Here is a 27,559-nt window from a genome sequence, read left to right as displayed (position 1 = left end):
TAACCAGTTTGCATTCCCACCAACAGTGGGTTAGTGTCCCTTTTTCCCCACATCCTCTCCAGCATCTATTGTTGGTAGATTTCTGAATGTGAGCCATTCTCACCAGGGTGAGGTGAAACCTCATTGTGGTTTTGATTTGCATTTCCCTGATTGCTAGTGATCCTGAACATTTTTTCATGTGTCTGTTGGCCATTTGGATTTCCTCTTTTGAAAAATGTCTATTGAGGTCCTTGGCCCATCTCTAAAGTGGGTTGTTTGTTTTCTTGTTGTGGAATTTCTTGATCTCTTTGTAGATTCTGGTTATTAATCCTTTATCTGTAGTATAGTTTGCAAATATTTTTTCCCATTCTGTCGGTTGCACCTTCACTCTCCTGACTGTTTCTTTTGCAGTACAGAAACTTCTCAATTTTATGTAATCCTAGTTGTTAATTTTGGCTTTGACTGCCTGTGCTTCTGGGGTATTTTCCAAGAAGTCTTTGCCAGTGCCTATATCTTGCAGGGTTTCTCCAATGTTCTCTAATAAGTTGATGGTGTCTGGTCATAGAATTAGATCTTTAATCCATGTAGAGTGGATTTTTGTGCAAGGTGAAAGGTAGGGGTCTTGCTTCATATTTCTGCACGTGGAAATCCAATTTTCCCAGCACCATTTATTGAATAGACTGTCCTTACTCCAGGGATTGGTTTTGGATCCTTGATCAAATCTAAGTTGGCTGTAGATGTTTGGATTGATTTCTGGTGTTTCTGTTCTGTTCCACTGGTCTGTCCATCTGTTTCTGTACCAGTACCATGCTGTTTTCATTACAACTGCCCTTAGTATGCCCTGAAATCTGGTATTGTGATGCCTCTGGCTTTGTTTTTTTTTTGTTTTTTGTTTTTTGTTTTTTTTGTTTTTTTTTTTTGTTTTTTTTGTTTTTTTTGTTTTTTTTTTTTTTTTTTTGACAGGCAGAGTGGACAGTGAGAGAGAGAGACAGAGAGAAAGGTCTTCCTTTGCCGTTGGTTCACCCTCCAATGGCCGCCGCGGTAGCGCGCTGCGGCCGGCGCACCGCGCTGTTCCGATGGCAGGAGCCAGGTGCTTCTCCTGGTCTCCCATGGGGTGAGGGCCCAAGGACTTGGGCCATCCTCCACTGCACTCCCTGGCCACAGCAGAGAGCTGGCCCGGAAGAGGGGCAACCAAGACAGGATCGGTGCCCCGACCGGGACTAGAACCCAGTGTGCTGGCGCCGCAAGGCAGAGGGTTAGCCTATTTAGCCGCGGCGCCTGCCCTCTGGCTTTGTTTTTGTTGTACAAGATTGCTTTAGCTATTTGAGGACTCCTATTTCTCCATATGAATTTAAGCATCATTTTTTCCAGATCTGAGAAGAATGTCTTTGGTATCTTGATTGGTAATGCATTGAATGTATAAATTGCTTTTGGGAGAATGGACATTTTGATGATATTGATTCTTCCAATCCATGAGCATAGAAGATTTCTCCATTTTTTGGTATCCTCTTCTATTTCTTTCTTTAAGATTTTGTAATTTTCATCGTAGAGATCTTGAATGTCCTTGGTTAAGTTTATTCCAAGGTATTTGATTGTTTTTATGGCCATTGTGAATGGGACTGATCTTAGAAGTTCTTCCTCAGCCATGGCATTGCCTGTGTATACAAAGGCTGTTGATTTTTGTTCATTGATTTTATATCCTGCTACTTTGCCAAACTCTTCTATGAATTCCAATAGACTCTTAGTAGAGTTCTCTGGATCCCCTAAATAAAAAATCATATCATCTGCAAAGAGGGATAGTTTGAGTTCTTCCTTCCCAATTTGTATCCCTTTAATTTCTTTTTCTTGCCTAATGGCTCTGGCTAAAACTTCCAGAATTATATTGAATAGCAGTGGTGAGAGTGGGCATCCCTGTCTGGTACCAGATCTCAGTGGAAATGCTTCCAACTTTTCCCCATTCAATAGGATGCTTGGCCGTGGGCTTTTCATAAATTGCTTTGATTGTATTGAGGAATGTTCTTTCTATACCCTGTTTGCTTAGGGTTTTCATCATGAAAGGGTGTTGTATTTTATCAAATGCTTTCTCTGTGTCTATTGAGAGAATCATATGGTTTTTCTTCTGCAGTCTATTAATGTGGTGTATCACATTGATTGATTTGCAAACATTGAACCATCCCTGCATACCAGGGATGAATTCCACTTGGTCTTGGTAGATGGTCTTTCTGATGTGTTGTTGCATTCTATTGGCCAGTATTTTATTGAGGATTTTTGCATCTATGTTCATCAGGGATATTGGTCTGTAATTTTCTTTCAATGCTGCATCTTTTTCCGGCTTAGGAATTGAGGTGATGCTGGCTTCATAGAATTTGGGAGGATTCCCTCTTTTTCCATTGTTCTGAGTAGTTTGAGAAGAATTGGAGTTAGTTCTTTAAATGTCTGGTAGAATTCATCAGTGAATTCATCTGGTCCTGGGCTTTTCTTTTTTGGGAGGGCCTTTATTACTGTTTCAATTTCTGTCTCAGTTATGGGTCTGTTTAGGTTTTCTGTGTCTTCCTGGCTTAATTTAGGTAGGTTGTATATGTCCAGGAATCTATCCGTTTCTGATAGATTTCCCTGTTTGCTGGCATACAAGTCCTTGTAGTAATTTCTGATGATTCTTTTTATTTTTGTGGTGTCTGTTTTTACATTTCCTTTTTCATCTCTGATTTTATTGATTTGGTTCTTTTCTTTTTTTAGTTAGTTGGGCCAGTGGGGTGTCAATTTTTTTTTTTTTTTATTCAAAAAACCAGCTCCTCGTTTGGCTGATTTTTTTGTAATTTTTTTTTATTCAATCCTATTGATTTCTTCTCTGATTTTAATTATTTCTCTTCTCCTGCTAGATTTGGGCCTGGTTTGCTGCAGTTTTTCTAGATGCTTGCGCTGCATTGAAAGCTCATTTATTTGGTGCCTTTCCAGTTGCTTGATGTAAGCACCTATTGCTATAAATTTGCTTCTTAGCACTGCTTTTGCTGTATCACATAAGTTTTGATATGTTGTGCTGTTTTCCTCATTTACTTCCATAAAGTTTTTGATTTCTCTTTTGATTTCTTCTATGACCCAGTGTTCATTCCAGAGCATGTTGTTCAATCTCCATGTGTTTGCATATGTTCTAGGGATTCCTAAGTTGCTAATTTCCAACTTCATTCCACTATGGTCTGAGAAGCTGTATTGTATGATTCTAATTCTTTTGAATTTGTTGAGATTTGCTTTATGGCCTAGTATGTGGTCAATCCTAGAGAGGGTTCCATGTACTGCTGAGAAGAATGTAAATTCTTTACGTGTAGCATCAAAATTTCTATAGATATCTGTTAGATCCATTTGGGCAATAGTGTTATTTAAATCCACTCTCTCCTTGTTGATCTTCTGTCTGGGTGATCTGTCTTTTTCTAAGAGTGGACTATTGAAGTCCCCTAGTACTATTGTATTGGAATCTAATTCTCCCTTTAAGTCCCTTAACAAATCTTTTAAATAAACCAGTGCCCTGTAATTAGGTACATATACATTGATAATTGTTATATCTTCCTGTTGAATTGATCCTTTAATCATTATATAGTGCCCCTCTTTGTCTCTCTTAACAGTTTTTGCGTTAAAATTTATTTTTTCTGATATTAAGATGGCTACGCCCGCTCTTTTTTCATTTCTGTTGGCATGGTATATCTTTTTCCATTCTTTCACTTTCAGTCTGCATGCATCTTTGTTGGAGAGATGCCTTTCTTGTAAGCAGCAAATAGATGGGTTTTGTACCTTAACCCATTCAGCCAGTCTGTACCTTTTAACTGGACAGTTCAGGCCATTAAAATTCAATGTGACTATTGAGAAGGAGTAACTTTGCCCTGCAATTTGCCAAAGGTATTTTCTAATATATATGCTTTGAGATTACTGTGATCTTTTGCTGTGAGGTTTCCTTCCTTTACCTTCTTTCATATTGGTGATCGTGTTTCTGTGTTTCTGTGTGTAACACATCTTTAAGCATCTTTTGCAAGGCTGGATGAGTGGTGACGAATTCTTTCAATTTCTGTTTGCTATGAAAGGTCTTTATTTCACCTTCATTCACGTGAGAGTTTTGCAGGATATAATATTCTGGGCTGGCAGTTTTTCTCTCTTAGTACCTGGGCTATGTCTCGCCATTCCCTCCTAGCCTGTAGGGTTTCTGCTGAGAAGTCTGCTGTGAGTCTAATTGGAGATCCTCTGAGAGTAATCTGACATTTCTCTCTTGCGCATTTTAGGATCTTTTCTTTATGTTTCACTGTAGTGTGTTTAATTACAACATGTCGTGGTGAGGATCTCTTTTGGTCATTGTTACTAGGGGTTCTATGAGCTTCCTGTACTAGGATGTCTCTGTCCTTCTCCAAACCCAGAAAGTTCTCTGCTAGTATCTCACTAAAAAGGCCTTCTAATCCTTTCTCCCTCTCCATGCCTTCAGGAACTCCTAGAACTCGAATGTTGGTTTTTTTAATAGTATCCTATAGATTCCCAACAATATTTTTTAGATTTCTAATTTCCTTTTCTTTCCTTTGGTTTGACTGTATACTTTCCTGTTCTCTGTCTTCTAAGTCCGATATTCTCTCTTCTGTCTCACTGACTCTGTTTTTAAGGCTCTCTAATGTGTTTGTCATTTGATCTATTGAGTTCTTCATTTCATTTTTATTTCTCTTCACTATCACACTTTCCTGTTCTACTAATTTCTGCGTTTCATTTTGATTCCTCCTTAAGATTTCATTTTCACAAGAGAGATTTTCTATCCTGTCCAGTAAGGATTTCTGTAGTTCAAGAATTTGTTTTTGAAAACTTCTAAATGTTCTGATCATAAATTTTTTAAAATCCGTATCTTGCATTTCTTCTAACTCATCATCTTCATAATCTTGGCTTGGGGTGTCTTGTTCATTTGGGGGCGTCATCATGTCTTCCTTGACCTTGTTCCCTTGGTTTCTGTGTTTGTTGCTTGGCTTTGTGGAGATATTCTTTGAATTCTTCTTCCCTCGCGGTTGTGTTATTTTCTTGTTATACTATGACTATATGAGGCTTGAGGTGGGTGTGGCCAGAGAGCTTTGCTTGGTTTTTCAGGGTTAAGGGTGTGCCAACGGTGACACACTCAGGTTAGGTGTGGTAAATCTCTCTCTCTCTTTCTCTCTCTCGTTATTTATTTATTTATTTATATATATTTTTTTTGATTCAGGAGGGAAGTAATACCGCACCGCTGAGTGGAATTGAAGGTAGTCAGCTTCCGATCTCTGCCTTCTGTGGGTATATATATCATTCGTCTGCTTCCCCCCCCCCCCCCCTCCCCCGAGGACCACACAAAGAATCTGTGCTGCCCTCAGTGTGGGCTCAGATTCTCCTGCAGTCTCCCACCGGGTTGCCAAGGTTACCGAATTGTAGCATCTCTGGAGAGTAGTCACGTGAACTCCATGAGTTCTCTTGCCCACCGTCTCTTTTTTCACTGCCTCAGTTCATTAGCTCCACCCATTCACGAAGTCCTAACCTCCTGTTATTTTACCCCCCGAGAGTCAGGCTTTTCTGTTTGACTGGGGGTGGGCCCAGTTCTGAGGTCGCACACAGCCATGAGGTCCAAAATGGCTCCTGCTCTTTGTCTCCTGCTCACCTTTGCGAGGTGGGCTGAGAGAGACCTTACTGGTCCTTTTTTTTCTTTTTTCCCCCTCTCTCCTGTAGTTAGCCTGGCGAACATTCCCCAGCGAGGTTTCAAGCCAATTTCCCTGCCAATGTCTCTGGTTACAGAGCTCACCTCCCCTTCCAGTGCAGATGTGTAGACTCCGCTGTTGGGCTTCGGAGCCATGGGCGTCCTTGCTCTCCCCGCAGGTTGTCCGTGTCACATCCACTAGATCCAGAAGAGTTTCCTCTGCAGTTTTTTCCCCGAGCCTTTCACTGAGATTACCGTAATTCCACTTTTATTAACCTATCTTTTCCCGGACTATCAGTGCGTGTCCTCTCTATTCCGCCATCTTGGCTCCTGTGTATTAAATCTTAAGAGGTATAGACTATTAATTGCTGGAAGAGGGGGTTTCTTAACTATTACCTTGATAACAAACTGTTCTCCAAAGGAGTTAAGAACAACACCGGCCTTTTCCTTTTATCTTACAATTCCATGAATTGACTTGGCTTGGCTGCGTGGGTCTTTTAATAAGGTTGGGAACTACAGTCCTCTTGGAACTTGACTGTTTTGGAGGATTGGGTCACTTAGGTATCTTCTGCCTTAGTAGGAATGGATAAACAATCATGCTTAGCTGGGATGCTAGCATAGCTAGGCTTCTCTTTCTCCATACAGTGCCAGAACTTCTTCACAATGCAATACTATGTGCTTTGTAGCAGGAGAAGTAGACTTCTTACACAGCAGTTCTGTGTTCCCAGAAGAACAAAGGCAAAAGTTTCAAGTCTTAGGTCTTGAAGTGGCGTGAGAACATTTCTGTTCTGTATTGTCTGTTATAATGGGTAACAGGGCTAGCCCATATTCAGGGCAGGAAGTGTCAGCACAAATACGTGAGTACAAGGAGGTGACATTTATTGGGTGCCCTCTTTGCAGACCAACTACCACAGAAGATTGTCCTGTTCTCCCATAGTTTCTTTTGGACCTAAGTTTGAATCAGTACATAGTGCTTTAGCATGTGACAGTGTCTTCAGCATTTTTTCTAATGCAGATATAATTTACAATGCATAGTCACTTTCTTACAATTTTTATCTGCAAAAGAAAAGTAGTGTAAATATTAGTCTTCATGATATTTTTATTAGCTTAATGATTCTGGAGGTCTGATAATCTCAGTCATTTTAACTTTGGTGTAGTATGAATATATAGGGTATAATATTCTTAGGGTAGGATTTCTGCTTATCACAATGCATTTATACAAAAAGCATGATTACGATAATAAATGTATGACAAATTAATAGTTTTCTATGAGTATTTTACTACATACAAAAATATTATCTTACTATTCAAATGTAATAGAGTGTGAGTTAGAAAATGAAACCCCAATTCTATCCGTGCCAATCTCCCACTGAGATCGCTTCCTTTAACAGTTTAGTGTATACTTTTCAGGAATTTTCCCCCATCTCTACACCAAAATATTATAAAAATACTTTCAGCACATGTTGTATCATAGTTTGGTATCCAAAGTCATCTTCTGCTTTCCAGAGTACTTGTGTGGTCTAGTCCCTGGACACCTCCTGTGCTCTTCTTCTCTTCTCCCCCTCATCACTCTGCTTCAACCACACCAATCTTGATACTCCTTGAGCTGCTCTGGCAGGCAAATGTCTTAGGGTTCTTGGTATTTCTACTGCCTATATTTTCTTTCCTCACTTAGCACATAGTCCTTTTTCTTTCTCTTTAGTGAATGTTTTTATTAGTTTCAATAGTTACCAGGTATCAGCAATGTTATATTTAGTATATTTTAATTTCTTTCCTTTCTCTGTTTCACTGGTTTTAGTTGGTGGTACTGTTTTTCTTAGTGTTAATTTTGCTGTGACAGATGAAACTGCATTTCTGTGACTTGAGATTTTTAGCTTCAGATAATATCCCTTGACTCATAGCTATTGCAGATGAGGCCGGCAGCATACTTTCTTCTCAACTTTCTTCTTTTTTTTTTTTTCCTTTTTTTGTTAATACTTTCAGTTTTACATTGTTAGGGCATAAACATTTCCATTCAGTTTTGTCATTCTATTCTTCATAGTTGTTTCATTTTGGTTACACTGTTAAATATATTCAGTGCTCACTGCCAATTCTTTTGGATGATCTTCAGAGGACGATGCTAAGTTTTGGAGCCCTGTTAATCATAGAATTTCCATAAGCTTTTGTTCTGGGCTTGTTAATTCTTCCTAATAGAGAGTAACCATATGTCTAGGCTGAACTTGGAAAAGAAGTACCAAGTTTTACATCTTGACCCAAAGAGAGAGAAGGTTGAATTTGATTTTTCTTTTAATACTCTAGAAATACAGTATAATTTTACATTTTTATTTATTGATAGATTTATAACTATTTTTTAAAACAACTAAGAAGAAACTTAAACATAATAATTCATGTTTGCTTTAATTAGACATCAGATGTGATTGCACTTTCTTGAAACCAGAGCAGTAAGATATAAAATGTTAGAGTTCTGTTGCCTCTTACATAAGAAATAAGGAACTTCGTCATTTCTTCAGAAAAAAAAATTTTTAAGTCAAATAATTTTTTAAAAATCATTCTGAATATTGGAAATGTTGAGTGAGACTACAGAAGATACATTTTTTTTAAGATTTTATTTATTTATTTGAGAGGTAGAGTTACAGACAGAGAGAGAGAGAAAGGTCTTCCTTCCATTGATTCACTCCCCAGATGGCTGCAATGGCTGGAGCTGTACTGATCCGAAGCCAGGAGTCAGGTGCTTCCTTCCGATCTCCCATGTGGATGCAGGGGCCCAAGCACTTGGGCCATCTTCCACTGCTTTCCCAGACCACAGCAGAGAGCTGGATTGGAAGAGGAGCAGCTGGGACCCAAACCGGCGCCCATATGGGATGCCGGCGCCACAAGTGGAGGATTAACCCACTGCACCACAGCACTGGCCCCTACAGAAGATATTCTTATTTTTAAATTTTATTTATTTATTATTTTTTTGACAGGCAGAGTTAGACAGTTGGAGAGAGACAGACAGGAAGGTCTTCCTTCCGTTGGCTCACCCGCCAAATGGCTGCTATGGCCGGTGCGCTGCTGCTGGCGCACCGTGCTGAACCGAAGGTAGGAGCCAGGTGTTTCCTTCTGGTCTCCCATGTGGGTGCAGGGCCCAAGCACTTGGGCCATCCTCCACTGCCTTCCCGGGCCACAGCAGAGAGCTGGACTGGAAGAGGAGCAACTGGGACAGAATCTGGTGCCCCAACCGGGACTAGAACCCAGGGTGCCAGCGCTGCAGGTGGAGGATTAGCCAAGTGAGCCGTGGTGGCGGCCAGAAGATATTCTTAACAACACTATAAAAGGAAATCCAGAAGTGGATTGGTAATAGATAAGTCCTCACATTTTCTTGTAGTATTCATGATGAGGGCTAAAACTAATGACATCCAGAAATAAACTCTAATTCTTTAACATAGTGATTCTCAGCTTTTATCTTCCTGCATTGTTTTGTTTGCATTGTCTTGTTTGCATTGAGGTGTATTCCCATCAATAATAGTGGCTCACAGAGAATTGCTAAATAGAGATAGCAGTGTTTCACAATGAATTTACTATAATCCTGTCCTCTCTCTTGATTGGCAAATTAGGTTACACAGCTTGGATTAGAACTGCTTGTTTAATATGATCTAAGAATGGGTGATGGGGTAAGGAAGAAGAAGAAACATTTATTGAATGTCAGTTGGAGACTTATGGACCGGGTACCATGCTCATATTATTTTGTTTAATAATCACAGGCATCTTAGGAAGTCATTGTTTGTGTTCACATTTTTTAGTGAAGAAGCTGAGGCTCAGAGAACTGAAGTATTTTTGCCCTTTATTTTTTTAATGATTAAGTAGGATAAGTAAAACTGTAAAATTCTAGTGGAGAGTTTTGGGATAGTAATTGGTAGTTTTAATTTTAATTAGCTAGCAATCTAAGCAAAAGAAGGGACAAGAAAGTTCCAGGAAAGGAAATCATTGGATAGAAGAGGAAAAATAATCATTGTTTACTACATGATTTGGCAGGAAATGGCATTTGTACATATTTATAATAATATAAATATTAAATATGTAACTAGAATTGCAATAGACCTCTTGAGAGGAAAGAATAGGAAATGTACAATTTTGTGATGGAAGAGGGAGAGAAGGAAGAGGAATTTTCAATTTTTATTCTATGGTGTTTCAGAAGATAATTCCTGAAACTGAAAAAAACCAGCAGCAAAATTCATGTATCTTATTTACATATGTGGAGATAAATACCAAAATAATGTACTTTAAAAAGGTGGAAAGTAAGACAGAATATTGCTTTATCACATTGCTTTTACCTTGGAAACACTGCAGAATTACTTAACTAAAAATGTACATGTACAACAGTGAAATAATAAACTTTTGAGATTTAAAAAAATTTTTTTTTGAAGTCAGGTCGCTTCATTCTTTGTTTTGAAACACCTGGTAATAAACAGTTTATCATGTATTTTAAGTAAAGGTTTTAAGATATTTAAATCACTTAATCTGTTGGTGGCTGAAAGTTCAATATAACTCAAGTTCTTTAAATTTAAAACATTGCAAGTGTGATTAAGACATCTTAAAAGGTAGAACTATAAAAGATTATTATATATAATTAAAATATTCAATGGAAATAGTAGATAATAAGTTTACTTTAAAGTTAAGGGAAATTTTCATAAATCATCCTTGACTGAGTAGTACTCTGTTGGCTTCTATGATGTGCAGATTAGATCTTTCTAATTAAATTTGGTTAAGAACTTAACACACTTTCACTGTCTGACTTTTCTTTTTACACTATCAGGATGTAGATATGATGGATCAGAATGGAATGACACCTTTAATGTGGGCAGCTTATAGAACACATAGGTATGTAAGCATTATAAAATATTCAGCTCATTTTTATCATAATTTAGTGGAACAAGTGATGAGAAAAAGCAACTGGTGTTATATTTACTAATATGTGACCATATTTTATAACATAAATTCCCTTTTTGGGTGTTTAAATGTCTCTCTTTTACCCTGCTTCAATAATTGTAGTTTCCCCATCTATTCCTCTTTTAACAATTTCTAAGACTGGAACTTGAGAAGTTATTTTCTTTAAGAGTATTGCCAGGTTTAATATGTTAATTAGTAAGTTGTTCAAATGATTTTGGAATAATCTAGATTTAAAGTAAAACACTTTTTAAATTCAGTTCCTAGTGAAAAGTAGAAAATGTTAGGACCAAGGGTTTTATCCTTGTAACTGTATGACTTTATATGATACTGTACATGTCTTCATTTTAGACTATCGTCTTGTTATTGATTGAAAGGTTATTGAATAGGTTAGAATAGAAGTGTGCCAGTATGGAATGTGAATTCAACCACAAACAGCTTAGTATCTGTAATGATTTCTATAATTGAAATTAGGGTTGTTGTTGTTGTTGTTTTTTTCTTCCTTTTCAGTGTGGATCCAACTAGATTGCTTTTAACATTCAATGTTTCAGTTAACCTTGGTGACAAGTATCACAAAAACACTGCTCTGCACTGGGCAGTACTAGCAGGGAATACCACAGTCATTAGCCTTCTTCTGGAAGCTGGAGCTAATGTTGATGCCCAAAATATCAAGGTAAAACTATATTGATGATGTTGTACGAAATGTGGCTATTCTTATAAATTCCCTGATAAAGTTTTTCATAAACTATCAAAATTGAAAAAAAACCTATTTAAGCTCAGTCCTTTGTTTCCATACAGTAATTTGTTTGAAAATGGGTTTATTACCTTTCATTTTACAATACTGAAGTAATTTTTAGATTTTAGGGAACTTTTCACTTGTGAATTCCTACTGGTTTTGGGAAATTATATGATTTGTATTTTTGTAAGTGGTGGGGATAACTTTCTGGTTCCTTCAGAATTGTTACAGAGAGTACAAGCATGTAGTTAGTCCATATTAAGCACAATAAATCTTAGTCTTTGACTTGGTCATTTTATTCTTTTTTTTTTTTTTAAAGGTTAGCACTTCTAAATTTGATAAATTCCTTTATGATGTTTATAGGGGAACCTCCAAAGAGTGGACTAATCCAGGAAAACTATGTAAAATTATCTAAGAGCCAAAACAATTAGCATTTATACCCTAAGCATTTAGAAATTTATAGACATTTTATGCATGCATGCAAGAAGATCCTATGGGTAGTCTCTTTTTGGTTAACTCTTTTCATATTTAAGGCTTCAAGATCTATCACATCTTTCATCAACAGACTTTCTGTGAAATAATTTTAAAAAATCTTTTGATGTGCATTCAGAAATAACTGCTTATCAACATGCTATTTAATTTGGTCTGTAATTCAGAGTGTTATCTAAGTCATGTTTCTTAAATTCCTAAGGGAATGTGATAATTAATATGAAGAGGATGCAAGCCACATATTAATATGAAATGGCCAATCAAAAAGTAGGTTATCTCCTGCTGGATCAGGGCATCTCTTTATATTCCAATAAGTAGTTCTTTGATTTGGTTACTTTAAGCAGAGAAAGGTAAATGGCTAAAATAAAGTAGTTTAGAATATAGTTATATGGTGCATAATTTATTTTAAGTTTATAGCTGATTTTTATAAGTATGTAATTAGTTATTAGTTTAAAGCAAATGTCTAATATTGGAAAATGATAAAATTGATAAAATCATGTTTTCTTTCATCTTAAAAATTTTAAGTTATTTTGACCCTACACAAAGTTACTAGAATGGCCAGTATCTGCCGCTAAACAGGGGAAGAGGAAAATTGGCAAACCACGCATAGTACTTGACACTCAGTGGACACTCTAAGTATTTGTTGACTGAATGAAGATGTATTTAGTCTTGAGATATACCTAAGCTAGATTTCATTACTGCTGGTCAATCTCTCTGCCACTTCAGAATTTATAGGTAGTAGTTTTGTTTCCCCAAATGTTTTTTTTTTTTTTTTTTTTTTTTTTTTTAATTTTTGACAGGCAGAGTGGACAGTGAGAGAGAGAGAGAGACAGAGAGAAAGGTCTTCCTTTTGCCGTTGGTTCACTCTCCAATGGCCGCCGCAGTAGGCGCGCTGCGGCCGGCGCACCGCGCTGTTCCGATGGCAGGAGCCAGGTCTCCCGGTCTCCCATGGGGTGCAGGGCCCAAGCACTTGGGCCATCCTCCACTGCACTCCCTGGCCACAGCAGAGAGCTGGCCTGGAAGAGGGGCAACCGGGACAGGATCGGTGCCCCGACCGGGACTAGAACCCGGTGTGCCGGCGCCACAAGGCAGAGGATTAGCCTACTGAGCTGCGGCGCCGGCCTTCCCCAAATGTTTGAAAGTAGAACGCTCTGAAGTTTATAACATTGGAATTAGTAAATTAAGCTAATCTCAGACCTAAAGGGAAAGTTAAGGAAGGAGGAATTTGACCAGCCTAATAAATATCCTTGTTAGAAAATATTTACCTCATGGTTTATTTTCTAAATGGCTCTTGAATGTTATTTTGCTACCAGATAGCCGTTCTAAAATGATCATTGCCCAGGAATGCATTTTGAGATATTTAGTATTATGTTATTGAAAACTAGAACCAATGCTGGTATGGCAAATAGTCTCCACAGACTTTCTAGTATACTGACATTGTAGTAATACCAAACTATTGAGGCAATAAGATGACTACATAGTTCTGGAATTTTAAACTAATTATGTTTTCCATCTATATAAAATATTAGTTAACTGCTCTTTGATCACCATCATTACATATATAAGGTGTGGTTTGTAAGTTTAGCATCTTTTCAGGTTATGAAGTCTTGCTCATTAACCATTGTATAAAATTTGGATTAATCTTAAATAATCTATGATGAATTTCATAGAAAGGAAATTGTTAAGAGTAGAGATATTTGAGATTCTTTAAGTTATTTTTGAACCTTGTTATTTTCAGTGTTTAATAGGTTCAGGCATATCAGACATTTTGTAACAAGCTAGGATAAAATGGAATGTGGCTTTGTTAGTGCAGTTCATGTGAATCTTCAGGAGTATCTAATAATTGAGCTGAGTATTGTACCTGTAAAACTTTTACTTAAATTTATGTTTTTTTCCCAGTAGTTTTGTTTTGTTAATGATTATGACACATATAATCAAGGTTGATTATTGATCAAAAACTTATTTTAAATCTAATTTTTAGTAACTTCTGGAAAGACATTACTTCTAAAGGAAGAAATAATGTATAAGCTGTTTCTTTTGCTCAGGGGACATTTATACTTTAAGGGTAAAATTATCTTTTAATTCACATTGGTAAAAATAATTTTTATTTTAAAATGAAATTTTTGTGTATTTCAAAGGACGACATATGTATCAGATGCCTTTCTACTTGGATCTAGCATTTCCAGTAAAATATAGTCATACTTTATTCTAATAGAATAATATATTAATAATAGAAATAATATATTCATTCATACAACAGGTATTTGTTTTCTGGTGGAGAGTTACAGTATTTAAGATTTATAAGGTCCTTATTCTTTCAGAACTTTCCTTCTGTTAGGAAAAAGACAATAAGTTTTTATTTTATTTTTTATTTATTTTTTAATTTTTTGACAGGCAGAGTTAGTGAGAGACAGAGAGAAAGGTCTTCCTTTTACCTTTGGTTCACCCCCCGCAAATGGCCGCTACGGCTGGTGCGCTGTGCTGATCCGGAGCCAGGTACATCCTCCTGGTCTCCCATGCGGGTGCAGGGCCCAAGCACTTGGGCCATCCTCCACTGCCTTCCCGGGCCACAGCTGAGAGCTGGACTGGAAGAGGAGCAACTGGGACAGAACCGGCACCCCAACCGGGACTAGAACCCAGAGTGCCGGAAGACAATAAGTTTTTAAAAGAAAGCAACTGTGATAGAGGGACAGGACTGGGAAGACTACGTCAAGTGACAGTGGTTTGGGAATGCTTCTGAGGCGATGAGGTTTGCTTTGGGAATTATATCATGAGAGGGGTCAGTTATACAGATAGATGCATGGAAAAACTTTGTAAAGGCACGCACAGGTGCATGATCCTAAGCAGAATAAACTTGATGTGTTTGATGTGCAGAAAGAAGGACAGTGAAGAAGGGGAGAGAAGTCATTTGAGATGGGCTGGTGCCAGGTCTTGTATTATCAGTGATGGGAGGCAGTTGAAAGAATGTATGTAGGCTAGTTATGTGATCTGCTTTTTGTTTTAAATATTAATAAAACATGGGTTTGGTTGATGTATGGAGAATGCATTGAATTTTAAAAAGGTCAGAAATGAAAAGGTAGATGTGGGAATGAAAGAAAACACGATTGATGACTTAGGTTTCCTTTCAGTAACTATCTTGTGATATAAGTTGAGGCTTTGAAGATTGAAGGCAAAATGCTTTTTGGGAGGTAAAGTTGATAGTAATTGTTTCTGTTTTGTAATATTTAATTTGAAGTGATGTCTTGCTATGTGGAATATTAAGATAATTAAGCAACATAAATTTCAGCAAATTTTGAAAAGGAAAAATTCATTAAAAAAAAACCTAGAATCTTTGTCTAGGAATTTGATAGTTTATTTATACCTGTATATTTTTTCAGTTTTTATTTTAAGTCATAGGAAAAAGTCTTGTAAATAAATGTGAGTTAAAACAATAAGGAGGTAACCTTCAGATTTGGTTATGACTAATAGTATAAAAAGATGTATTCAAAGAATATGAAAAATTATGCTTTGTGTTATGATAATTATAAAACTATTTGTTGATCCTACTTCTAAAAATAACTATTAAATAAGAGTAGGCTTAACTTTCTTAGAAATCTCTCTTTATGTGAACTAAGGATTTACCCTTGTTATTTGAGTAAGGTGTTCAATTATTTTAATATAAAAACAAATGATTATTCTATTAGACTAAGAAGAACTTATTTTGAAGACAGTTCATACTAAGTGATAGGTAACTTTAAAATAGCTGGTTTTATCCTTAGTATGAATAGTATGTTTTGATCCTTAGCCACTTACCCTGGATTAGAGGCTCTTATTCTGGGGTCCACTCCTGGATTTTGTTTTTCATGGAGTGGGTCCATGGCCTCCTAAAATTGCTAGGAAAAAAGTTACATGGATCAGCATTTTGGGGGGAGATGATGATCAATATTTTTCATCAAATATGACTTGAAAGAATTTAAGCTCTGTAGCCTTAGATAATAGTTACACAGAATAAAGTTGAATCTTTTCTTGTTAAGTAATACAAGGTGGGATGGGAATAAGTGATTTAGGATACTAAGAACAAAAACCAAAATAATGGTCTATGTAGAAATCTCTTTTTATGATAGCATCTTGTTTGTGAATTCTTAAAAAATATTTCACCCCTTGGCTTATGTTTTTAGTTATACAAGTAAATTTAGGTGAATTGTCCTTGGGGAGAACAACCTGAAAGATCTCTTTGGAGCTTATTGAAATGCAGTAGGAAACATCTTTCAGAAAGTAGTATTTTACTAAAGACCTGACCTAGATGGTCTCCAAGGGAGAATTTTCCTTAGTTTTGATAATGAAATTCAACCTCACTTAGGCAGACTTCAAACAATCTTCTGTAGCCATAATGTTTGACTAAACTCTTTGAAAGCTGTTGCTTAGTCTACAGATACTCCATGTAGATTCTTGCTATTAGGCATTTTTATTATTTTGGTTGAGACATGGAGTGATTAAATATGGACTTGAATTAGAGCCCTGGTTTTAGTATAATTCTTTAAATTAATTGCTTATGTATTTTACCAGCTGAATAAAAGAACTCTACAAAAAATAGTCAGATGATTAGAGGAGTAGTTGAAAGATTTCTTAAAGCTCCCTCAATCTTTTTGTCTAGGCAATCCTTAGGTGTCACATGGCCCTCTAGTGGAAGGGATGCTCAGCTGGACCGAGGCAACTGCAGGATATTCTCTGGGAGTTGTTACCCAAGGGATTGCTTTTATTCAGGTAATCTTTATAGTTTGGATTAAATAGCTGGTTCTGACAACTTAGGTGATGGAATTTTGGAATAGGTAAGGAGACATTTTAAAGTAATTATTCCTATTTTTGAGAGACTCAGATTCCTTATTAAATACCGTTGATCTTTATATTAAAAGATTGGTTAGCCTTTTTGTTAATTGTTTTGTAATAGCTGTGCTGAAGGTGGTAGTGGTATGTTTTATTTGGTTTGTTTTTTAGTTATTTACTTTTCAGTAAACTGTACTTTAATTTTGACAAGTAATCGTCCTTCATAAGTAAGGCACACCGAGTTTCCTTATTATTTTATTCCTTTCAGCTAGTCTATTGAAATGAAAATCTCATCTTTTTTATTTTTAAGAGTAATTTCAGATATTTATGTGTAGATTTTGAAATTTTGGCAAACATTTTAAATTTTGGTTTTCTATTTAAAGAATTGTTGGAGGATGTTCAATAGAATGGAAATGTAGATATATGACAAATTTGCAAAAGGAGACATAAGGTTTTTAATTAGCAAAGGCATGAAGTAGCATAGATTTAGCTTATTTTTCTTATCTTCATTTAATATATTTTAGTCTTGTTCACTTGTACTCCTTGGCTGGCTTTTTCTTGGGACTAAAGGGTTTCTCAGATTTGTTACTTGAACTTCTCTCTCTCTTTTTAAAAATCATTTCTCTTGTCCTCTAGAAATTACGGTATGAGTGAATAAACATAGGTCAAGAATGCCAATATGTTAGTAGTAGAAGTAGAAGCTGCATTTTCTTTTTCTTCTCTGTTATCTTAAGACTCTTATCACTGAAATAAAACTGAGATTTCTGGCAATTTGGTATTATAGCAGCATGTTTTATATCAATAACTATTACTAATAAAATCTTTAAAAATGTGAAATAACTGATAAACTTACTGATAGCCTCTGATCCAGCAGGTACTAAAATGCCTACTTTTTGATTTGCTCTCTAATATGTCAAATGCAAAAAAAAAAAAAAATAGAATCTATAGAATGCAATGAGGAAATTTATTGTATTTTGAATAGGAAAGCATAAGAAATATGTAATAATTTAGGTTCTTTAATAATTGACTTTACCTAATGTCAGAGCAGTACTATTGAATCAATAGTGAAGTGTTTTTTATGAAAGTTCTTTACAAGTAACTAAAATACTTTTTCTTTTATTTTTAATGTGCTTATCAGGGCGAATCAGCTCTTGATTTGGCAAAGCAGAGGAAAAATGTGTGGATGATCAACCATTTGCAAGAGGCAAGGCAAGCAAAAGGATATGACAATCCATCTTTCCTTAGAAAGTTAAAAGCTGATAAGGTAAACCCATTACTGCAGATTTTCAGTAAGATTTATAAGCGTACTTACTTTTTTTTTTTTTTGACAGGCAGAGTGGACAGTGAGAGAGACACAGAGAGAAAGGTCTTCCTTTTTTTGCCGTTGGTTCACCCTCCAATGGCCGCCGCGGTAGGCGCGCTGCAGCCGGCACACCGCGCTGATCCGATGGCAGGAGCCAGGTGCTTCTCCTGGTCTCCCATGGGGTGCAGGGCCCAAGCACTTGGGCCATTCTCCACTGCACTCCCTGGCCACAGCAGAGAGCTGGCCCGGAAGAGGGGCAACCGGGACAGGATCGGTGCCCCGACCGGGACTAGAACCCGGTGTGCCGGCGCCACAAGGCGGAGGATTAGCCTAGTGAGCCGCGGCGCTGGCCATAAGCGTACTTACTTTGAAGTAAGATTCATAGGCATACTTATTTAGCATAAATATTTACAGCCTTTACCATTGATATTGTTCAATCTAATTTTTAAAATGTAATTCACCCATATAAAATAATAGTGTTTCTCAGCACCTACTTAGATGGTGGCCTATCTGGGTTATCTGATTATTAAGAAGAATGGCCATATATGAAATTACTTAAAGCATCATAAGTTATTAACATAAATTTTAGTTTATCAATTCATCTGGCGTTTGTTAACTAATAGATAAAAATAAATGTTTTTTCCTGTGTGTGTACATTTGTTAATATGATACTAAATTGTGCATCTAATGCATCTGTTTCTCTTTTTTAAAAAACAAAAGTTTATTTATTTGAGAGGCAGAGTTAGAGAGAAATTGAGATAGAGCGAGGTCTTTCATCTGTTGGTTCACTCCCTAAATAGCTGCAATGGCCAGGCTGAAACCAGGAGCCAGGAACTTCAACTGGGTCTTCCATGTGGGTGGCAGGGCCCCAACCAGTTGGGCAGTCTTTGGCACTTTCCCAGGTGCATTAGCAGGGAGTTAGATTGGAAGTGGAGCAGCCAGGAATTGAACCAGTGCCCATATGGGATGCTGGTGTCACAGGCAAGTGGCCTAACCAGCTGCACCACAAGAGTAGCTCCCATATCTCTTTCAGCAACTCACAACTTAAGCTGTCATTAATTAGAGCTTTTCAGTTTTTGTGATTCATTGTAATGCTTTTTAGAGAAAAAACTTAATTCTTGATTTTTCTATGGAAGGTTAATTTTAGATTGTCCATATACGTTCAGTTTTAAACTATATGACTAGTGGTTTAATTGCTTAATTATTATAGTATGATTTCTAGATTTAGAGCATTTCGTTAAGGGGAAGTGTCTAGCTCGTTAAAAATTATTTCTATTAAGAAACGAAAAATTGGCTGACCAACAGTTTGTTTTTATACATTAATAACTGAGAAGGTACCTGTTAACTTATAGATAATCACAACTTGAGTGTCATTAGGCACTGAGTACCATTTTATGTATGTCCTACCTATGCCATTCTAGTGGTGATACTAATTGCTTAAAGTTAGCTATGGTCTATCTGTTATCAATGTAAAGGAGTGCCTCATTTATTTATCAGAGTGTAGACTCCTTTAATGAGCTGTCAAGATTTCTGGTCCCTTATTTAGACATCAGAAGAATTAGATCTGTAGTTTTATAGACTTGCCTATTTACAACCTTTTGGCTGAGAGTAATGAACATGTTTTGGCATGTCTTAACTTTTTCATTTAATTACTAGGTATGATATACAAAATAATTTATTTGCTTTTATTTTCTGTGGTATAGGGTTTTGAGTAGTTCTGTTCAGTGGAGTGAAAAATGGCTAATGTCTCATGATAATTAGGATAGTGACAAAAATGTCTTGCATTATTTTGAAAATCTCATAATCTTCGTTTTTTCGTGTTGTTGAATGTAAATATTTTGAAGTTTTTTTATTTCTACATATGAAAATGACTTCTAAATTCTAGATGCTGTATTAGTAGGTAAAAATACTTATTACGGGCCGGCACCGCGGCTCACTAGGCTAATCCTCCGCCTTGCGGCTCCGGCACACCGGGTTCTAGTCCCGGTCGGGGCACCGATCCTGTCCCGGTTGCCCCTCTTCCAGGCCAGCTCTCTGCTGTGGCCAGGGAGTGCAGTGGAGGATGGCCCAAGTGCTTGGGTCCTGCACCCCATGGGAGACCAGGAGAAGCACCTGGCTCCTGCCATCAGATCAGCGCGATGCGCAGGTCGCAGCACCAGCTGCGGCGGCCATTGGAGGGTGAACCAACGGCAAAAGGAAGACCTTTCTCTCTGTCTCTCTCTCTCACTATCCACTCTGCCTGTCAAAAAAAAAAAAAATACTTATTACAATATTAGTGAACTGTATCTCAGGTTTTTGTATTTGGTTAAGTTTTTTTTCAGGATTTATTTGAAAGAGTTACACAGAGAGAGAAGGAGAGGCAGAGAGAGAGAGGTCTTCCATCCACTGATTTCATTCCCCAGATGGCCACAAGAGCTGGAACTGCGCTGATCCAAAGCTAGGAGTCAGGAGCTTCTTCCAGGTTTCCCACATGGGTGCAGGGGCCCAAGGAATTGGGCCATCTTCTGCTGCTTTCCCAGGGCGCAGCAGAGAGCTGGATCAGAAGTGGAGCGTCCGGCAGTTGAACCAGCGCCCATATGGGATGCTGGCACTGTAGGCAGCAGCTTTACCCGCTATGCCACAGCACCGGCCCTCAGTTATAATTTTCAGTAAGAGAGCTTCATAAAAAGTTTAGTGCAGTTTTACTGTTTGTACATTGTTGTGATAGGTTCAGAAGTTGAGCTTTTCTTCTGTTTTATATTTCCATAGTAACTTTAAATATTAAAAAAAATTAAAGTTTATAAAAATGCTGGTTGATGGCTGTGTAGAATTGAACAGCTATTATGTAGATGGTATTTGTTAGAAAAATTATGAATATGATTTGGTTTGCTATACTTTAGGGATGTGCATTTAAAACTAAATGAGATGGGGGCCAGTGCTGTGGTGTAGCGGGTTAAGCCTTGGCCTGCAGTGCCAGCATCCCATATGGGTGCCGTTTCAAGTCCCAGTAGCTCCCCTTCTGTTCCAACTCTGTTATGGCCTGGGAAAGCAGTAGAAGATGGCCCAAGTCCTTGGGCCCCTGCACCCACGTGGGAGATGCGGAGGAAGCTCCTGGCTCCTGACTTCAGATCGACATAGCTCCATCCATTGCAGCCAACTGGGGAGTGACCCAGTGGTTGGAAGACCTCTCTCTCTGCTTTTCCTTCTTCCTCTCTGTACTCTTTCAAATAAATAAATAAACCGTAAAAAAAAAAACAAAAACAAAAAAAAACAACGAAATGTGAAAAAACAGTGATACCTCAGATTCAACAGTACTTATTTTATACAAGGTTATGCTTAAAGGAGAGTGGGCAGGATACTTTTGAGCATTGCTAGTAGACAGATATGGAGAGAGTCTTGATTTCACAAAACTATTTTGAAAGCTCTTTGATTGTTTTTGTTTTTTTTTTTTTTAATTTTTTTTATTTTTTGACAGGCAGAGTGGACAGTGAGAGAGAGAGAGAGAGAAACAGAGAGAAAGGTCTTCCTCTGCCGTTGGTTCACCCTCCAATGGCCGCCGTGTCTGGTGCGCTGTTGCCAGCGCACCACGCTGATCCGAAGCCAGGAGCCAGGTGCTTCTCCTGATCTCCCATGGGGTGCAGGGCCCAAGCACTTGGGCCATCCTCCACTGCCTTCCCGGGCCACAGCAGAGAGCTGGCCTGGAAGAGGGGCAACCGGGACAGAATCCGGTGCACCGACTGGGACTAGAACCCAATGTGCTGGCGCCGCTAGGCGGAGGATTAGCCTGTTGAGCCACGGCGCCGGCAAAAGCTCTTAGATTCTAAAAGGATTGTAAATACACAAATTAATGTTTAAGTGTTAACTGCTTAATAGTAAGTTGCAAGGCTTCTCTAAATTAGTATTTTTCAATAATTTAAAAAATCCCATTTGTTAATGATAAAAATACTATATGTCTTCTTTTTAAATGATTGAAGATGGAGTAGTTGTTTTCCTATTCCTCTCACTGAATACAACTAAAAACTCTGAATATTATATATAAAACAAATGTCCTCAGACTCTGAAAGATGGAAAGAAGAGGGCAGAGTAGGTAGGGATGGAGCCTAGAACCTGAAGAATGATATGATGAATTCCTGGGTTTTTGTTTTGTTTTGTTTTGGCTCCTATTTCTAATATATTCCAGAATAGGAGTTGATAAAGCCAGCAACCCAGAATCTTAGCTGGGTGCAAATAAAAGGTCCAGACAAAAGCCTGTTTAGCCAAATGACCACAAAAGACAGTATAGCTGGAGAGAAAAGTTTCAGAAAACAAACTACTATACTATAGCCAAACAGTATAACAACAGCAATAACAAAAATGTGATCCCATTCGACTCACATCAGGTGAGCCTGCCTAGAGGCTGTCTTCCTGGGTTCCAATGAGGTGTGCCCCAGCTTCTTTCCTGGGTTAGTGCCAGAGAAGGCTAAGTAGAAATTTGGAACTAGGGCCAGCGCACTGGCTCACTTGGTTAATCCTCCACCTGTGGCACTGGCATCCCATGTGGGCGCCGGGTTCTAGTCCTGGTTGCTCTTCTTCCAGTCCAGCTCTCTGCTGTGGCCTGGAAGGGCAGTGGAGGATGGCCCAAGTGCTTGGGCCCCTTGTACCTGCATGGGAGACCAGGAGGAAGCACCTGGCTCTTGGCTTCGCATCTGCGTAGCTCCAGCCATAGTGGCCATTTTGGGGTGGGGGGGGGGTGAACCAATGGAAGGAAGACCTTTCTCTCTGTCTCTCTCTCTCTCTGTCTAACTCTGTCAGATAAATATAATAATAATAATAATAATAATAATAATAATAAAGTTGGGACTTTGATTTGTACTAGCTGTTAATGAGGTTCCACCCTCCATCCCCCTTGTTTCATTGGGTGCCAGTAGGGAACAGAAATGAAATACTACTTCCTTTCCCAGTCCTGGGGAATTCTCAGCAGAGGTATAGTGAAGATGGATGTCTGAGTCTTGCCTAGCAATAATGAGAAGCCATCTCTTGTTAGTGATGGCTGACTGAGAATTCTGGACTTCTAGCTTACCTAACTTTAGTGAGGAGGTATCTCTCCCCTCTGCTCACCAAACTGTACCAGAAGAATTATTTAAGAGAAGATTTGGGTAAGATTCAGTCTCAAAATACCCAAAATGTCCATATTTCAAGTGAAAATCACTTGTTAAACCAAGAATCAAGAAGATTTGAAATTGAATGAAAATAAGAATAATCAATAGATGCCAATACTATGATGACAAAAATTAAAATTTCCTGGTGACAAAAGATTTTAAAGTAGATGTCATAAAAATATTTCAATGAGTAATTATTAATGTTTGAAACATTAAAAATAGAATCTCAGAAGTAGAAATAGATAATAAAGAATCAGATAGACATTTTAAAACAAAATTATAGGAACACCAACAATAAAACCTCAATAGGTGGACTAAGCAGCAGAATAAGAAAGAAAAAAAAGAATCAGTGACTTTGAAAATGCAAAACCACAAATTACCCATTATGACCAACAAAAGGAAATAGAATGAATAAAAAAATGAACAGTTTTAGATACTTCTGGTTCTAACACAAGATCTAACATTAATGTGATTAGAGTCCTTATAGATACAATGGCTGAAATAAAATTTCAAATTTGTCAAGATACAAACCTACAGATTAAGCTGAGCAAACTTCAAATAGAATAAACTCAAAGAAATCCTCACTGAACACACTGGAACCAAACTTCTGGATTTGAAAGACTTTTCCCCAATGAGGTATCTTAATAAATAAGGGAAGAACAATTCAAATGACAGATCTCTCATCATCAACCATAGAAGCCAGAGGGAACTGGTACTTTTTTAAGTACTCAAAGAAAAGAACTCTTAACCCCGAATCCTATGTGCAGTGAAAATATCATCCAGGAATGAAAGTGAACTTAAAATATTCTCAGATGAAGGAGAGATAAGAGGATTTGTTAGCTGCAGTTATGCCTGAGGGAATGGCCAGTGGAAATTCTCTATTTTTTTTTTTTAAGTTTTATTTTTATTTATTTGAAAGCAGAGTTAGGGAAAGGAGAGTTGGAAGGAGAGAACAGAGATAGAGACCTTCCATCCACTGGTTTATTCCCAAAATGGCTGCAACAGTGGGAGATTTTGATGTACTTGATTAAATTTATTACAGGGTATTTTATGTTTTTGTAACTATTATGAATGGGAAGTTCTTTCTCAGCTGTGGTATTGTCTGTGTATACAAAGGCTATTGATTTTTTTTTATTGATTTTATATCACTTTACCAAACTCTTTTATGAGTTCCAGTAGTCTCTTTGTGGAATCTTTGGGATCCCATATATATAGAATCATGTCATCTGCAGTTAGGGATACTTTGACTTTCTCCTTCCCAATTTGTATTCTTTTGATTTCTTTTTCTTGCCTAATGGTTCTGGCTAAAACTTCCAGGACTATATTGAATAACAGTAGTGAGAGTGGGCATACTTGTCTGGTTCCAGATCATGGTGGGAATGCTTCTAACTTTACCCCATTCAGTAGGATGCTGATCGTGGGTTTGTCATAAATTGCCTTGATTGTGTTGAGGAATGTTCCTTCTATCTTCAATTTGCTTAAGGTTTTCATCATGAAAGGATGTTGTTTTTGATAAAGTGCTTTCTTTCATCTGTAGAGATAATCATTGAGTTTTTGTTCTTCAGTTTGTCAATTTGATATATCACCTTGATTTATTTGCGAATCTTGAACCATCCCTACATACCAGGGATTAATCCCACTTGGTCTAGGTGAACAGTCTTTATGATGTATTGTTGAATTTGATGGGCTAGTATTTTGTAGAGGATTTTTGCATTTATATTCATCAGGGAAACTGGTCTGTAGTTCTTTTTCTCTGTTCTTTCTTTTTCAGATTTAAGAATTAAAGTGATGTTGGCTTCATAGAAGGAGTTTGGGAAGATTCTCTTCATTTCAGTTGTTTTGAATCACTTGAGAAGAATTGTTGTTAGTTCTTTAAATGTCTGGTAGAATTCAACAGTGAAGCCATCCTGTCCTGGGCTTTTCATTGTTGGGAGGGTCTTTATGACTGATTCAATTTCTGTCTTGGTAATGTGTCTCTTTAGGTTTGCTATGTCTTCATTGCTCAAGTTTGGTAGGTTGTATGTGTCTAGGAATCTGCATTTCTCCTAGGTTTCTTGATTCATTGGCATACAGCTCTTTGTAGTAAGTACTGATGATTCTTTTTATTTCTTTAGTATCTGTAATTTCCCTTATCATCTCTAATTTTATTGATTTGCATCTTCTCTGTTTTTTTGGTTAGTTGGGTCACTGGTGTATCAACTTTGTTCATTTTTTCAAAAAACCAACGTTTTGTTTCACTGATCTTTTATATTCATTTTTTTTGGTTTAAATATTTTAATTTCTTCTTTAAATTATTTTCTGCTACTAGTTTTGGGTTTTGTTAGTTGTTGTTTTTCTAGAACCTTGAGATGCATTGATAGCTCATTTATTTGGTGCCTTTCCAATTTTTTGATGGCGGCACTAATTGCTATAAGCTTTCCTCTTAATAATGCTTTTGCTGTATTCCATAAGTTTTGATATGTTGTATTGTTGTCTTCATTTGTTTCCAGAAATTTTTTGATTTCTCTTTTGATTTCTTCTGTGACCCACTGTTCATTGAAGAGCATGTTGTTCAGACTCCAAGTGTTTGCATATGTTCTAGAGTTGCTGATTCCATCTTCACTGCATTGTGGTCCAAGAAGATGCATGGTGTGATTTTAATTTTGTTTGAATTTGCTAAACTTGATTTATGGCCTAGTATGTGGTCTATCCTAGAGAAAATTCCATGCACTGATGTTAAGAATGTGCACTGGATGGAAAGCTCTGTAAATATCTGTTAGGTCCATCTGGTCTATAGTATCAATTAACTCTGTTGTTTCCTTGTTGATTTCTGTCTGGTTGATCTGTCCATTACTGAAAGTGGGGTATTGAATCCCCCATTACTATAGTATTGGAGTCTATGTCTCCCTGTAGATCCATTGTCATTTCTTTTAAATAGCAGGTATCCTGTAATTGAGTGCATATACATTTATTATAGTCACATCTTCTTGTTGAATTGATCTCTTTATCATTACATAGTGCTCTTATTTGTCTTAACAGCTTTTGGATTAAAGTCTATTTTTCTGATATTATGATGGCTACACCAGCTCTTTTTTGATTTTTGCTAGCACGGAATATCTTTTTTCATCTTTTTACTTTTTTTTTTTTTTTTTTTTTTTTAATTTGAGAGGGAGAGATAGACAGAAAGGTCTTCTTCCGTTGGTTCATTCCCCAGATGGCCGCAGTGGCTGGAGCTGTGCTGACCCGAAGCCAGGAGCCAGGTGCTTCTTCCTGTCTCCCAAATGGGTGCAGGGGCCTAAGCACTTGGGCCATCTTCTACTACTTTCCCAGGCCATAGCAGAGAGCTGGACTGGAAGAGGGGCAGCTGGGACTAGAACCAGTGCCCATTTGGGTTGCCAACATCACAGGCAGAATATTAACCTACTGCACCACAGCACCGGGCCCTGCATCTTTTCGCTTTTCAGTCTGTATGTATCTTTGTTGGTGAGATTGTTTCTTGTAGGTAAGAAATAGATGGGGCTTGCTTTTTAATCTGTTTAGCCAGTCTGTATCTTTTAACCGGATAGTTGAGGCCATTTATATTCAAGGTGAGTATTGATAAGTAATGACTTGGCCCTGCCATTTTTCCATAAATGTTCCTACTGTTTACTTTGGATTTCTTTTGTTCTTTCACTAGAAAATTTTCTGCCTTCACATTCTTTCAAAATGATGACCATGTTTCTGTGCTTCTGTATGTAACACATCCTTAAGCATCTTTGGTAAGGCTGGACGAGTGGCGACAAATCCTTTCAATTTGTTTTTCACCGAAGGTCTTTATTTTACTTTCATTCATAAATTAGAGCTTTCCAGGGTGTAGTATTCTGGGTTGACGGTCTTTTTCTCTTAAGACGTAGAATGTATCTTGCCATTCTCTTCTAAACTGTAGGGTTTCTGATGAAAAGTCAGCTGTGAGTCTAATTAAAGATCCCTTGAAAGTAATCTGGGGTTTCTCTTGTGTACCTTTTAGAATCTTTATGTTTTACTGTGGAGAGTTTGACTACAATGTTGTGGTGAAGACCTTTTCTCGTCATGTCCATGAGGAATTCTGTGTGCTTTCTGTACTTGGATGTCCCTTTCTTTAGTATCCCATGAGTCGCCAACACTGTCTCTAATTTTTCTAATTTCTTCTTTTTTTTTGTTCTGACTGTAAAATTTCCAGATATTTATCTTCTCACTCAGATATTCTTTCTTCTGCCTCACTGATTCTGTTGTTAAAGTTTTCCAGTGCATTTTTTATTGATCTAATGAATTCTTCATTTTTATATTTCATTTTGGTTTCTCTTTAAGAGCTCAGTTTCATGGGAAAATTTTCATTCATGTCATGTATGGATTTCTTTAATTCTTGCATTTGCTTCTGATTACTTAGTAATTCTGTGATCTATTTTTTTGAATTTCGTTTCTGGCATTTCTTCAACTCCACATTCTAGTATTGAAGTTTTATTGTGTTGCTTTGGGTGTGTCATGTTGCCTTCCTTATTCTTTTTTGAATATCTGCATTTATTTTTAGGCAT

General features: G+C 37.3%; 1 protein-coding gene across 3 annotated transcripts in view; it reads left to right on the top strand.

Moving 5' to 3' along the window:
* Positions 1-27,559, top strand: part of ZDHHC17 (zinc finger DHHC-type palmitoyltransferase 17) — a 114,268-nt gene that overhangs the window by 53,830 nt on the left and 32,879 nt on the right. Inside the window, exons 6-8 of one of the 3 annotated variants that reach the window (XM_062203172.1) lie at positions 10,452-10,516; positions 11,093-11,255; positions 17,749-17,874. The exons of 1 other annotated variant lie outside the window; for it this stretch is intronic. In XM_062203172.1, coding sequence (XP_062059156.1) covers positions 10,452-10,516; positions 11,093-11,255; positions 17,749-17,874 — 354 coding nt within the window. The remainder of the gene's footprint in view (positions 1-10,451; positions 10,517-11,092; positions 11,256-17,748; positions 17,875-27,559) is intronic. One more of the 3 variants, XM_062203173.1, reaches the window with a different exon arrangement.

Source organism: Lepus europaeus, chromosome 10, assembly GCF_033115175.1.
Source record: "Lepus europaeus isolate LE1 chromosome 10, mLepTim1.pri, whole genome shotgun sequence".
NCBI classification, from domain to species: Eukaryota; Metazoa; Chordata; class Mammalia; order Lagomorpha; family Leporidae; genus Lepus; species Lepus europaeus.
Note: the sequence above shows the minus strand (reverse complement) of the source record. Positions and strands in the feature narration are given on the sequence as shown.